A 14,949-nucleotide genomic window follows, 5' to 3' on the forward strand; every position below is an offset into this window, starting at 1 on the left:
CTTCAATATATCCACATAAATCTCCTGCCTCATGAGGCCATCTATTTCGTGAAGTGCACCAGTCCCTCCTGCAGCAAATCACCCCCACAACATAATGCTGCGGCCCCCGTGCTTCACGGTTGGGATGGTGTTCTTCGGCTTGCAAGCCTCCCCCTTTTTCCTCCAAACATAACGATGGTCATTATGGCCAAACAGTTCTATTTTTGTTTCATCAGACCAGAGGACATTTCTCCAAAAAGTATGATCTTTGTCCCATGTGCAGTTGCAAACCGTAGTCTGGCTTTTTATGGTGGTTTTGGAGAAGTGGCTTCGTCCTTGCTGAGCGGCCTTTCAAGTTATGTCGATATAGGACTCGTGTTACTGTGGATATAGATACTTTTGTACCTGTTTCCTCCAGCATCTTCACAAGGTCCTTTGCTGTTGTTCTGAGATTGATTTGCACTTTTCGCAGCAAAGTACGTTCATCTTTAGGAGACAGAGCGCTTTTCCTTCCTGAGCGGTTTGACAGATGCGTGGTCCCATGGTGTTTATACTTGCGTACTATTGTTTGTACAGATAAACATGGTACCTTCAGGCGTTTGGAAATTGCTCCCAAGGATGAACCAGACTTGTGGAGGTCTACATTTTTTTTTCTGAGGTCTTGGATGATTTCTTTAGATTTTCCCATGATGTCAAGCAAAGAGGGACTGAGTTTGAAGGTAGGCCTTGAAATACATCCACAGGTACACCTCCAATTCACTCAAATGATGTCAATTGGCCTATCAGAAGCTTTTAAAGCAATGACATAATTTTCTGGAATTTTCCAAGCTGTTTAGAGGCACAGTCAACTTAGTGTATGTAAACTTCTGACCCACTGGAATTGTGATACAGTGAATTATAAGTGAAATAATCTGCCTGTAAACAATTGTTGGAAAAATGACTTGTGTCATGCATAAAGTAGATGTCCTAACCGACTTTCCAAAACTATAGTTTGTTAACAAGAAATTTGTGGAGTGGTTGAAAAACGAGTTTTAATGACTCCAACCTAAGTGTATGTGAACTTCCGACTTCAATTGTATGTGAATGGACAAAGTCATTGATCACGTGACACCATTCATTCCTATGTGAAGACTCCAGGTATAACATAAGCTGACTTTCCTGGTACAACCAATATCCGATACAAACCGGTAGTTTTTGTTAAATATCCAACAGGAGTTGCTAGATCAGTCGGTTTCCGGAGAGTTAAAGGCTGTAGACATGTGGATTGAGTTCACATCATGTTCTTGAAAGCTTTTTTGATACAAGCACAAGTCAATCAGATGGTCATGGGGTTAGCCCAGGGGAGAACAACTGCCCCTTCTTGTTGAAGCCACGTAAATTCAAGGGTGACTTCAGCACTGCAGGTCATAGTTGCAGGCATTGTTTACAGAAAAATGGATCCACCAATACAGTGAATGGAAAAATGTAAATCTTTGTGGTCAATTTTTGTGTAAATTCCCAAAAATATTTAGGCTATCATGGTACCAATAATTGTTTCCAATACACCAGATGTATGTCCTTGAACCGATTATTTTAAAATTGCACAAAGAAGTAGAGGATAATGTAGTTGCTACTGGCAGCATGCAGTATTCCGGTCAGCCTTCAATTGGAGCTGTTCAATGAGAGGTGGCAGCACTGAGCCCAAATTCAACATCTACTTCTTGGAGTAAGCTCAAACTGCGCATGTTATGTCTCCATGAGACGCCATCATTTGAGAGCATGAGGTATAACGGTTTGTGTAATGAAGTCGGTTAAAATGGCGTCTCATGGAAACATAACATGTGCAGTTTGAGCTACTCCAGTAAGTATATTTGAACCTAGGTTAAGTTTGTTTGTCTACATGCCATTTTAAAAACAATGCAGATATTGTCGTAAACCTTTTTTGGCTTAAGACAAGTAAACTATGAATATGGGCAAATGTAATGATACGCTTGCAAGCTGAGTTTTAATAATACATCCGATTACCACTTCATTTAGAAATATTATTTATTAACTATAATAAAAACAATAAAATCATTGATGGATCACAAAATAAAATAAATGCATGTTTCTCGTCTGCCGCGGCTAGCCAATCGGCATACTCGTCATCACACTCCCTCATCTGATTGGTCGAGTAGGTGGGTCTTCTGACTTTGTGGCTGTTGTAACTAGTGACGACCACCTAATTTTCTGTGCTTGTATAAACAAGGCTCGCGAGACGGTGGCGTGAACTGGATCTACACGCTTGCGGACTTTGTTTTTTTTAAAGTCTTTGGTTACTGACTTCTTTTGGATATTGAACCAAAACTACCGGTTAGTATCGAATATTGATAACCCGAATGTATGTACCACATAAAGTAGCGAAATGCATAGTAATCAAACATTTAAACTAACGTTGTTGCACTCAGTTTGGCTAGCTAGCTGGCTAGTTGTAGCTTTCTAACGTTAAATTGTTAACTTAGCTAACTAACGTTTGCTATTTAACCAAAACAAAGAGAGAAAAGTATGCTTGTTAGTTAACTTATTTTCTCAAATTATATTAAGTTAACTTGCAATTGAAGGCATTGCCCCGCGAGTGACAGTTAAATAACATGGGTTTCACTGCTAGATGGCTTACGTTAATAGTTTGCTTGCTTGCTAACAACAATGAGTGCCGGTACATCGTTTTTTAACTATAAATTAAGGGTTGAGTAGTAGGGCTTGAACCTGCGACCCCTGATGTTATAGTGCAAGCGCACTTGTCTTGGTCCAGGGTCCGGTTCCCCAAAAGCATCTTAAGGCTACGTTCATCGTTAGACCCTTAGTAGGAGCATTGTTACATCTCCGAGCTGTTTCCCGAAACCATTGTACTGTTACTAAAGTTGCTCTTGAAAACGCTCGTTATTTAACGACTGCATCAGACTACTCGTAGAACAGTTAAGTGTGTCATTACATAGTTGTTTGCCCTTTCGCGTCACTTTATACTAAGATTTCCCCTAAACACAAGATCAATGTTATGTCTTAGTGTGACCCACCCCATAACTTCAGAACGAATGTGATATCAGAGCTCTGACACCGCCTGGTAGAGGTTCTGGATGGCAGGAAGCTTGGCCCCAGAGATGTACTTGGCTGTACACACTACCCTCTCTAGCGCCTTACGGTCAGATGCAGAGCAGTTGCTAAACCAGGCGGGGATGCAACCCGTCAGGATGCTCTCGCAGCTGTAGAACTTTTTGAGGATCTGGGGACCCCTGACAAATCTTTTCAGTCTCCTGAGGGGGGGGAAAGGTGGTGTTGTGCCCTCTTCACGACTGTCTTGGTGTGTTTGGACCCTGATAGTTTGTTGATGTGGACACCAAGGTACTTGAAACTCACGACCCGCTCCATTACAGCACTGTCGATGTTAATGGGGGCCTGTTCGGCCCTCCTTTTCCTATAGTCCACGATCAGCTACTTTGTCTTGCTCACATTGCGTGATAGGTTGTTGCTAGGTCTCTGACCTTCTCCCTATAGGCTGTCTCATCGTTGTCCATGATCAGGTCTACCACTGTTGTGTCGTCAGCAAACTTAATGATGGTGTTGGAGTCATGTTTGGCCACTTAGTTGTGGGTGAACAAGGAGTACAGGAGGGGACTAAGCATGCAACCCTGAGGGGCCCCAATGTTGAGGATCAGCGTGGCAGATGTTGTTGCCCGACAGGAAGTCCAGAATCCAGTTGCAGAGGGAGGTGTTTAGTCCCAGGGTCCTTAGCTTAGTGATGGGATTTGTGGGCACTATGTTGTTGAAAGCTGAGCTGTAGTCAATGGACAGAATTCTTGCATAGGTGTTCCTTTTGTCCAGGTGGGAAAGGGCAGTGTGGAGTGCGATAGCGTCATCTGTGGGTCTAGGATTTCTGCAATGATGGTGTTGTGAGCCATGACCAGCCTTTCAAAGCACTTTATGGCTACCGATGTGAGTGCTACGAGGCGGCAATTGTTTAGACAGGTTACCATCACTTTCTTGGGCAAGGGACTATGGTGGTCTGTTTGAAACATGTAGGCATTACAGACTTGGTCAGGGAGAGGTTGAAAATGTCAAGGAAGACACTTGCCAGTTGGTCCGTGCATGCTTTCAGTACACGTCCTGGTAATCCGTCTGGCCCCGCAGCTTTGTGAATGTTGGCCTGTTTAAAGGTCTTGCTCACATCGGCTACTGAGAGCGTGATCACACAGTTGTCCTAAACAGCTGGTGCTCTCATGCATGCTTCAGTGTTGCTTGCCTCAGTGCGAGTAACAAAGTAGCATAGTTGGTTAGTAGCCCATAAAACGGTGGCCATCCACTCCGGCGCCTGTGATGAAGATTTCTGGTATGAAAGTTCAGAGATCAAATAAAATTGTGCAGGTCACATGCGCCGAATTTACAGGTAGATTTAACTGTGAAATGCTTACTTACGAGCCGAGTTAGACGACTCTGGATTAAAAAAAAAATAATAAAAACGTTTTAACATGAACATTGCAATTGAGGGCTTCAACAGAGAGGAAGAGGAGACGTGACAGTTTACTCCACACAACATCTGTCCACGAAAATAAGACAATGAAATGAGGTAGTTAGAGACTGTAGAATTTTTTTATTTGCTATGTGAGGCTTATTTGAATAGAAGGAATATCTTCACGGATGAATCCCGGTTTCAAATCTACTGGGCAGATGGCAGACAATGTGTATGGTGTCCTGTGGGTGAGCAGTTTTCTGATGTCAAAGTTCTGAAAATAGTGCCCCATGGTGGCATTTGGGTTTATAGTATGGGCAGGAATAAGCTAGGGACAACAAACACAGTTACAATTTATAGATGGCAATTTGAATGCACAGAAATACTCTGACGAAATCCTGAGGCCCATTGTAGTGCAATTCATCCGTCGCCATCACCTCATGTTTCAGCATGATAATGCTCGGCCCATGTCGCAAGGATCTGTGCACAATTCCTGGTCGCTGAAAATGTCCCATTTTTTCCATGGCCTGCATACTCACCAGACATATCACCCGTTAAATATGTCGATCCAGAGCATCCCAAACGTGTGACACCGTGTTCCAGCTCCCTCCAATACCCAGCAACTTCACACAGCCATTTGAAGAGTGGAACAACATTCCACAGGCCACAATCAACAGCCTGATCGAAGGAGATTCTACTGCATGAGACAAATGGTCACACCAGATACTGTTTTCTGATCCAAACCCCTATATTTTTAATGTATCTGTGACCAACAGATGCATATCTGTATTCAGTCATGTGAAATCCATAGGTTAGGGCCTAATACATTTATTTAAATTGATTGATTTCCATATATGAACTGTAACTCAGTAAGGTCTTTGAAGTTGTTACACTTGACAAAATTATAAAATGCATCTTGGAAAGATAACTGCCCCGTGCTTCTCCGCCCATACATAGGCTATAGCCTATTCTATTTAATTGATGTGCCTGATCTAACAGGTATGGCTACTGAACTAAAAGTAGCAAGAATTACAACGACACTTGGTAAGTTTTTACCTTTTTTAGGTGGACGATTTGCAGGCAGAGACAAATGGTTAATACTAGGGATGCACAATATATCGGTGAACATATCGGAATCGGACAATATTAGCTAAAAACGCCAACACCGGTATCGGCCAATGTCTAGTTTAACGCCGATGTGCAAAATCGATGTCAAAGCTGACGTGCATACCTATGGTGGCATTTGGATATCTGTGACCCATCTATGTGAAACTAGCCACAATAAGGATTAGCCACAATAGTGGAATTTGTGGTTTGCCTTCAAAATAAAAGTATGTCATTGACAGTGATGCAAATAGTATAATTATGCCATATTTTTTTATCTTGAAGGCTAACCGCAAAGTCCACTATTGTGGCTAATCCTTATTGTGGCTAGCTTCACATAGATGGATCCGACCACCATTAATCAACTAAGAACTGTCTTATAAATTAGGGTTGTTTTACATGACACCTAGCTATATAAACTCTACAAAAAAAGAAACATCCTCTCACGTAAATATTTGTATGAACATAACAAGATTCAACAACTGAGACATAAACTGAACAAGTTCCACAGACATGTGACGAAAATAAATTAAATAATGTGTCCCTGAACAAAGGGGGCGGGGGGGGGGGGGGGTCAAAAGTAAGTCAGTATCTGGTGTGGTCACCAGCTGCATTAAGTACTGCAGTGCATCTCCTCCTCATGGACTGCACCAGATTTGCCAGTTCTTGCTGTGAGAGGTTATCCCACTATTCCATCAAGGCACCTGCAAGTTCCCGGACACTTCTTGGGGGAATGGCTCTAGCCCTTGCTCTCCGATCCAACAGGTCCCAGACGTGCTCAATGGGATTGAGATCTGGGCTCTTTGCTGGCCATGGCAGAACACTAGCATTCCTGTCTTGCAGGAAATCACGCACAGAATGAGCAGTATGGCTGGTGGCATTGTCATGTTGGCAGGTCATGTCAAGATGAGCCTGCAGGAAGGGTACCACATGAGGGAGGAGGATGTCTTCCCTGTAACTTTAGCACAGCGTTGAGATTACCTGCAATGACAACAAGCTCAGTCCGATGATGCTGTGACACACCTCCCCAGACCATGACGGACTCTCCACCTCCAAATCGATCCCGCTCTAGAGTACAGGCCTCGGTGTAACTCTTATTCCTTCGTCGTTACATGTGAATCCGACCATCACCCCCGGTGAGACAAAACCGTGACTCATAAGTGAAGAGCACTTTTTGCCAGTCCTGTCTGGTCCAGCGACGGGGGGTTTGTGCCCATAGGCGACGTTGTAGACGATGATGTCTGGTGAGGACCTGCCTTACAACAGGCCTACAAGCCCTCAGTCCAGCCTCTCAGCCTATTGCGGACAGTCTGAGCACTGATGGAGGGATTGTGCGTTCCTGGTGTAACTCGGGCAGTTGTTGTTGCCGCCATCCTGTACCTGTCCCGCAGGTGTGATGTTCGCATGTACCGATCCTGTGCAGGTGTTACACGTGGTCTGCCACTGCGAGGACGATCAGCTGTCCATCCTGTCTCCCTGTAGCTCTGTCTTAGGCGTCTCCCAGTACGGACATTGCAATTTACAACTGCAGTCCTCATGCCTCCTTGAGCATGCCTAAGGCACGTTCACGCAGATGAGCAGGGACCCTGGGCATCTTTCTTTTGGTGTTTTTCAAAGTCAGTAGAAAGGCCTCTTTAGTGTCCTTAGTTTTCATAACTGTGACCTTAATTGCCTACAGTCTGTAAGCTGTTAGTGTCTTAACAACTGTTCCGCGGGTGCATGTTCCTTAATTGTGTATGGTTCATTGAACAATCATGGGAAACAGTGTTTAAACCCTTTACAATGAAGATCTGTGTAGTTATTTGGCTTTTTACCAATAATCTTTGAAAGACAGGGTCCTGAAACAGATATGTTTATTTTTTTGCTGAGTTAGCTAGCTAACTATAGCTACTGAAACAGATTGTTGTTTTGTTATTTTTTGGGATAAGAACATTGTTTGCATCCATGAGCTAGTTAGCTTTTTTTTGTGACCAGCACTGTAGGTTCACGAGAACTTTCCCAGCATCATAGCATACGTATCGATGAATCGTTCTGACATATGAAATACGAGTGATGGTGTAATCAATGTGTGATAACAACGTAAAAAAATGAATGAATGCGTTAAATTATGTGACGTGCAGTCATATTCATGTCCTGATTGGTCAAAAAGCTTATTTGACACAAAATAGTGTTAAATAGTATTTTTTTTGACACGTAAAGACCTAAACCGCGTTCCATAGAAATCCTGGTTGAGAATGAAACCACTGAACAAATGAACAACGAAACAGCACAGCAAGTAAGTGAAAGAAATGGCTTTGATTATGTTTTACTGGTAATGGGGACATACGTAAATGCCAACAAAATAACTTTTGTGTGTGTGTGTAACCTTAATTTAACTAAGCAAGTCAGTTAAGAACAAATTCTTATTTCCAATGACGGACGACGCTGGGCCGATTATGCGCCGCCCTATGGGACTCCCAATCACGACCGGATGTGATACAGCCTGGATTTGAACCAGGGACTGTAGTGAATCCTCTTGCACTGAGATGCAGTGCCTTAGACCGCTGTGTGTGTTAACTATTTAACTGTTTAAGCGATAACCAATGTTTAAAGTTATGGGGGGGTTGCAAGGAAAATATGTTTTTTGGCCCAAAATTTCATATCGGTGCGTTGCTAGTTAATACTTATTGAAAATGAAAAGTAGCATTGCGTTGTTCCTTTTCAATGATGGTTATATGTTTTTTTTATTACGTAAAAAATTGCCACTTGCGCCGAATACAACAGGTGTAGTAGACCTTGCCATGAAATGCTTACTTACAAGCCCTAAACCAACAATGCCGTATTCTGAAAATATTTACTAAATAAGCAAGTAAAGAAAAAAAAGTAGGTTGTCATGGAGCTGTCAAGGAGACTTTTGGATCTACACTTGAACTTAGTCTCGTGTGAATCGATATCCCTGTGTTTTGAGAGAAATGTCTGAGTTTGACCGGTGTTGCTTTGCTGTTTGACCAAGAGAACAACTGATTTGATAATGTGCTGCGCATAGTCTACTGTATATATGATGGGCCTACATGTATCAACTTTCAAAGTTAATGCTTTTATGTTTTGTGCGGATAATTGAACATCGCCAAATGCATAATAAAATAATATTGTGACCAGTTTAATGCAGCGCTTTTGTGTTAATAGATCACAAAGCAGCATGCAACTGAGCTAAAAGTTTGGAAATTACAAGTTTACTTTCTCATACATAGCCTAAAACGCATATCATCTGAAGGCTGGTGGGCATTTAGGGTGTATTCTACTGCAGATCACTAAAATATCCTAATGATTATGATCACACTTCCTCAATTCAAATATGGTGACATTTATACCAAAGATTGTTTAGAAACTTGGGAGCCAAGCTCGATTTTGTCAGTGTAGCCTGTTATCGCCTGGAGTTGTAATATCTTCACCCCTAGAAAAGAATCCTCCAGGCTTCTGTCATAACTGTCAATTTATTTAAAAAAATAACAATTACAATAGGGCAGTTTGTTAAAAAAAAAAAAATGGTCCTGTCCAAATCATCCTCTGGAATAACATAACCAACATTCTCTACTACTATTCCCATGTGAATAGTTATTTAGGCTAATGAATAGAAAGCAGAAGGACGACAGTTTCCAAATCAACTGGGACAACAAAAATATACCAACCAATGACCTCTGTCGGGATCCGCAGGTCCCGCGGGAATGCAACCCTCTACAGGGAGACCACAATATTACTGCTCTCAAGATGCATCCAGCACAGATATTGCAAAGCAGTTGGGGGCAGCACTCTTCTAATAAAGTTTTGACAGTTGGGTCAAAGTTAGAAACAAATCAAAAATACACACTTTTGTAAGGAAGGGTAGAGCACTAGGAATATAGAACTTCTGCCTCCAATTATGATATTGAGAAGAAACAGCCATTGCCATGCTTTAAACCAGGTGTGTCAAACTCACTATACTTTAAAAATACTAAAACAAAATTGAAACCGTGTAGAAATAATTGACCTATGTTTCTTGACTGTGTCCAGCTCACTAATACGCACAGAAATTATAGCTAGATGGTCAGTGAGTATCTAAAATAGTATATTGTGCACATTTTTACAGCGAGGAAATATAATAAATTGTCGGTATGGCCCTCCGGACGTCGTTGAAGACCAAATGCGTCCCCCGTGACAAAACGAGTTTGACACCCCAACTATAAACAATAACCAAGCTGGCTCAACATCAAAAGCATAGCTACCTTAATTATCTTGTTTCTGTGGTTAACTGTTGTGCACATACTTCGCCTGGCTGTTAACTAGGGTATGTCACCGCCATCTAGGGCTGGGCGGTGTACCGTATTTAAGCAATACGGCATGAGGGGGTGTGGTCACGGCCAAGGGCTGTTCTTAGGCACGGTGTGGTATATTGGCCATATCACAACCCCCCGAGGTGCCTTATTGCTATTATAAACTGGTTACCAACGTAATTGGAGCAGTAAAAATAAATGTTTAGTCATAGCCGTGGTATACGCTCTGATATACCATGGCTGTCAGCCAATCGGCATTCAGGGCTCGAACCACCCAGTTCATACATGCAACTCCGGTGCATGTAATGTCCGTTTTTATAGTTTACTCTACTTGACTCATCTTTCTCCCTCTCCTGCTTGCTGCATGCAGCTTCCCAAGCCCTGCCCCCTATGACTCGAGAGAGTAATTGCTCAAGCACTGAGTAATGAGCACTTTCTTGCCGTGCCTTCTGCAGTCTGCATGGTCAGATGCAACAAGATGTTGGTGACAATGATGCTGCTTTCCACAAGCGATCTATAAATACATAAATAGTTTGTGTATCATACTCTCTGCAGTCTACTAGTTTACTTTCTTAGCAAGTTGTGACTAAAATAAATTGTTTTAGATGCTAATTAGCTGGCTAGCTAGCTTTCTAAAAGTTGGAGCAAGCGTAGCTAACTAATACAGCCTAGTGCTGGTGTAGGCCTAGATAAGCATGTTGTTTGTGCAACCTTAGTTAGCTATATGAGGTAAGAAAACATGTTATGTAACATCTGATTAGGGTCCCCTGGAAACAGTGACCAACATTGTGGTTCCTACCATGTAAATAATTCCTCCCTGGCTTATTCGTTTGTTTGTGCCAAACATAAATGTATTAAAGATGCTACCCACTATATTCAAAGTGTATAATTATAATAATCATATTTCCTTGGCCAGGTCGATGAAGACGGCTGCACAGTACTGTCTTTTATCGATGGCGGTTATGATATCTCTGGAGAGACCTGAAAGGCTGGACTGAGGGCTTGTAGGCCTGTTGTAAGGCAGGTCCTCACCAGACATCATCGTCAACAACGTCGCCTATGGGCACAAACCCCCCGTCGCTGGACCAGACAGGACTGGCAAAAAGTGCTCTTCACTTACGAGCTCCCCAAGCTCCCCATCCAACCTTAGAGCTTGAGAGGATCTGCAGAAAAGAATGGGAGAAACTCTCCAAATACAGGTGTGCCAAGCTTGTAGCAGCATACCCAAGAAGACTCGAGGCTGTAATCTCTGCCAAAGGTGCTTCAACAAAGTACTGAGTAAATTTGAATGAATACTTTTGTAAATGTGATATTTTAGTTTTGCATTCTTAATAATACAAATTAAATTTTTGTTTTGTCATTATGGGGTATTGTGTGTAGATTGAGGGGGGGAAATGATTTCATCCATTGTAGAATAAGGCTGTAAAGTAAGAAAATGCGGGAAAAGTAATCTGGTATGAATACTTGCTGAATGCACTGTATGTCCTGCCACCCTAGGGTCATTAAGTACTCAAAGCATATTTGGACCTTTTTTATTATGTAAAAACACTAAATATCATCATTCCGTGAAACTTTTGAAAAATAGGGTAAAATTATATTTTGGCTATATCGCCCAGCCCTATCAGCATATCTGTGTTATATTACAACAATGTAATAACAGATGCTGATGGCAGATCACAGTCTGGGCTATGAAAGTAGCACAGAGCTATTTCAGGTTTTTCTAAATCAGTATTCTTCAAAAAACCAAAGGATTGTTACACCCAATTTTTACAAAGAGCACTTTTGATGTACAGTCATTCAATACTGATTTTAACCACGTCTTCTCTTATCTTCTGTAGGACTGTGATATGGACTTGTGAGGAATGAGATGGCAAAACCTTATGGATGTCTTGTTGCATTACAAAAGCACCGATGGCGGCTTGAAAATCTTAGTGGACAAAACAGAAAAGGCCTTGGAGGACTTCCCCTGTCGTGTTTTGCCTATATTTACACCATGGTTCCCACCTGAAAGTGACAAATTGCTGCCAATTAGACCCTTAAAGTCACCGCCGGGAATTTCTCTGGAAGATTTGGAAAATATCCAAACACATCTGCAGTCAGCTGAGCCATTACTAACCTCCCATCCCTGTGCCGAAAGCATTCAAAACTTGGCTCTAACCAGTTTGGGGAGATCCACCTTGCATGTACAGGCATGCTCTGAGATTGGAACGTCAGCACAGCATAAAGATACTCTCCATAGTGAGAGGGAAGTGAAAAGAACATGGAGTGTTTTTTCACAGAGAGGTTTATACATTCACAACACTCAAACATTCTCCAAACAATTCCACAAGGTTGTTTGGAGGCACGGACTTCACATGCGCCAGAGAGCAAAATGGGTTATTGACAAACTGAACTTTGTCACTGGAGACATAGAACATACATGGAGAGGACTGAACCGGGCCATCAGGAACTCCATGCTTCCAACTTGCAATGCCAACATTCAGAGGGATCTGACACAAATCTGTGTGTTCTGCGATGTATTATACTGTGAATATGTTGGAAATTATTTAAAGGAAGAATTTCAAGTCGCTGGACATATCACTTTATTTGTTCATAGACTTGGAGACATTTTCACTTTATAGAAATTAGTGATTGTCAGAATTTGATCCGTGTGTCACTGCCATCTATTTTGTTTACTGTAGTAGGCAGGTTTCCATTGACCCAGGTATATTCGATTTTAAAGAAATATCGCAAAAAAAATTCTGAGATGTGTAACGGAAACGGCAGATAGAGGAGAAATTTTATAAAGATCTACAGCATTTTTCTCCATTTGACAGGGGTGGATTATTCTTCTGTCGAACTTTTGTTATTGCGGCAAATGATGCTGGAAACTGTTTTTCGAATAAATGATGATTGCTAAATCGTTTGGAAGGTATGCGAGGAACGTGATGTCACCACGTAACTACAAAGCTCCCGTCCTCAATTGAATTGCAAAATAAACACAATTCAATTATAAAAATGGGTTTTTGCAGGACACCGCTTGTCCTAACTTTCAAGAATGCCTGAATTGCTTCACTTTGATTTTCTGGTTGGCTGGTAAGTTTCACCAACCAATTATTTCAGTTCTATAGGAGTGCAAGTTTCCCTATGGCACAGACCGTGGCACATGATAAGTATTACAATATGGCAAAAATTTGTTAGTTACTGCATTCTATCCATGCTGGCTTTCGCGGGCTACCTAAGACTTAAAACAGATAGGTGGGAGGGCATACAGTCTGTCAAATTTATTTATATAGCCCTTCTTACATCAGCTGATATCTCAAAGTGCTGTACAGAAACCCAGCCTAAAACCCCAAACAGCAAGCAATGCAGGTGTTGAAGCACGGTGGCTAGGAAAAACTCCCTACGAAGAAACCTAGAGAGGATCCAGGCTATGAGGGATGGCCAGTCCTCTTCTGGCTGTGCCGGGTGGAGATTATAACAGACCATGGCCAAGATGTTCATAAATGACCAGCATGGTCAAATAATAATAATCACAGTAGTTGTCGAGGGTGCAGCAAGTCAGCACCTCAGGAGTAAATGTCAGTTGGCTTTTCATAGCCGATCATTAAGAGTATCTCTACAGCTCCTGCGGTCTCTAGTGAGTTGAAAACAGCAGGTCTGGGACCGGTGACGTGCTACAATTTATTAATGTGTAATTTGCCTAAATGGGCAATGGAAACACTTCAACTACATTTCCATCCAACCATTTAATGCTGATGAATTACCTGACGCATGAAAAAAGTCTTGACTAGGGTGATGGAAATATGTTTTAATTTTTTTTATGCCAATATATTGTTCAACATGGTGGGATCTTTTTGTGTCGGTCAAATGTATTATGCAAGAAATGGTGGTGGAAACACCTCAATGTGGAAATATTCATATAATAACCATCATATTGACGTAAACTTGGGAGTCATGCGATATGTTGTGTGGTCCTCCCACGAAGACTCAGGAAAGCATGCAGTTTATTAGGCTACAGATGAAATAAGTTATGATAACCTTCACAGGGGGGTAAAAGTACAAGGGGATGAGCTTGATGCTCCTTTCCAATAAATATCGAGGGTCTTACTCTGATGACAAAATGATCGATGCTTGGCTGCCGTATTGACAAATGCAAATAATATAACTCTTATCCATAATCTCAATGTAGGTAGCCTAGCCGCACTGTATCTGCGAGCTGTTGGCTAGATCGCATGTGCCAAGACCAGAGTGGGCATATTTGCTACATAACCAAAAGTTTTTGCGACAAAACCATCAGTAGAGTTGAAAATTTGATGGAAACCCATTTAACTTGTATTTTTCATTCTGTACATGAGAATTTAACGGAAATAGTTTATTTTATGTGCAGTATACTGGGTGGCGCAGTGGTCTAGGTCTAGGGCACTGCATCGCAGTGCTAGCTGCGCCACCAGAGTCTCTGGGTTCGCGCCCAGGCTCTGTCGCAGCCGGCCGCAACCGGGAGGTCCGTGGGGCGACGCACAATTGGCATAGCGTTGTCCGGGTTAGGGAGGGTTTGGCCGGTAGGGATATCCTTGTCTCAGTATGTAAAAATGTAATAAAATGTATGCACTCTACTGTAAGTCGCTCTGGATAAGAGCGTCTGCTAAATGACTAAAATGTAAATGTAAAATGCAGTATCATCACCCCACAGCCTTTTATCCTCAAAGTCAATCAGATGGAAACATCTGGTAGGAATATGCTCATATTGTATTATGCAGATTTTAGAAATATATGCATCCAAATCTGCTGCAATTTGGATGGGAACCTAGCCACTGTAGGTTTTTGCGAAATAGTGTTACTTCATCAACACGATACTTTTGTGTGTGTACAGTTGAAGTCGGAAGTTTACATACACTTAGATTGGAGTCAATAAAACTTGTTCTTCAACCTCTTCACAAATGTTTTGTTAACAAACTATAGTTTGGGCAAGTCGGTTAGGACATCTGCTTTGTGCATGACACAAGTAATTTTTCCAACAATTCTTTACAGACAGATTATTTCACTTATAATTCACTGTATCATAATTCCAGTGGGTCAGAAGTTTCAATACAGTACACTAAGTTGACTGTGCCTTTTAAACAGCTTAGTAAATTC

General features: G+C 41.8%; 1 protein-coding gene across 4 annotated transcripts; it reads left to right on the forward strand.

Annotated features, from left to right (window-relative positions):
• The first annotated feature begins 1,729 nt into the window (after positions 1-1,729).
• Positions 1,730-14,742, forward strand: zgc:101664 (uncharacterized protein LOC450064 homolog). Of its 4 annotated transcripts, none has more exons than XM_055920468.1 (3): positions 1,730-1,819; positions 10,751-11,105; positions 11,673-14,742. In XM_055920468.1, exon 3 carries the CDS (start codon positions 11,697-11,699, stop codon positions 12,453-12,455), a length of 759 nt encoding a protein of 252 aa, XP_055776443.1. In that variant the 5' UTR covers positions 1,730-1,819; positions 10,751-11,105; positions 11,673-11,696; the 3' UTR covers positions 12,456-14,742. The 4 variants fall into 4 exon arrangements, with proteins under 4 accessions (XP_055776443.1, XP_055776441.1, XP_055776445.1 ...); XM_055920466.1 differs by having other exon boundaries at positions 10,751-11,092; XM_055920470.1 differs by having other exon boundaries at positions 10,751-11,033.
• The last annotated feature ends 207 nt before the right edge of the window (positions 14,743-14,949 follow it).

The sequence above is a fragment of the Salvelinus fontinalis genome, chromosome 4 (genome assembly GCF_029448725.1).
Source record: "Salvelinus fontinalis isolate EN_2023a chromosome 4, ASM2944872v1, whole genome shotgun sequence".
Classification (NCBI taxonomy): domain Eukaryota; kingdom Metazoa; phylum Chordata; class Actinopteri; order Salmoniformes; family Salmonidae; genus Salvelinus; species Salvelinus fontinalis.

Excerpts from the sequence above, each read along its gene's own strand:
- zgc:101664 (XM_055920468.1), top strand. The coding sequence starts at position 11,697 with ATGAGATGGCAAAACCTTATGGATGTCTTGTTGCATTACAAAAGCACC.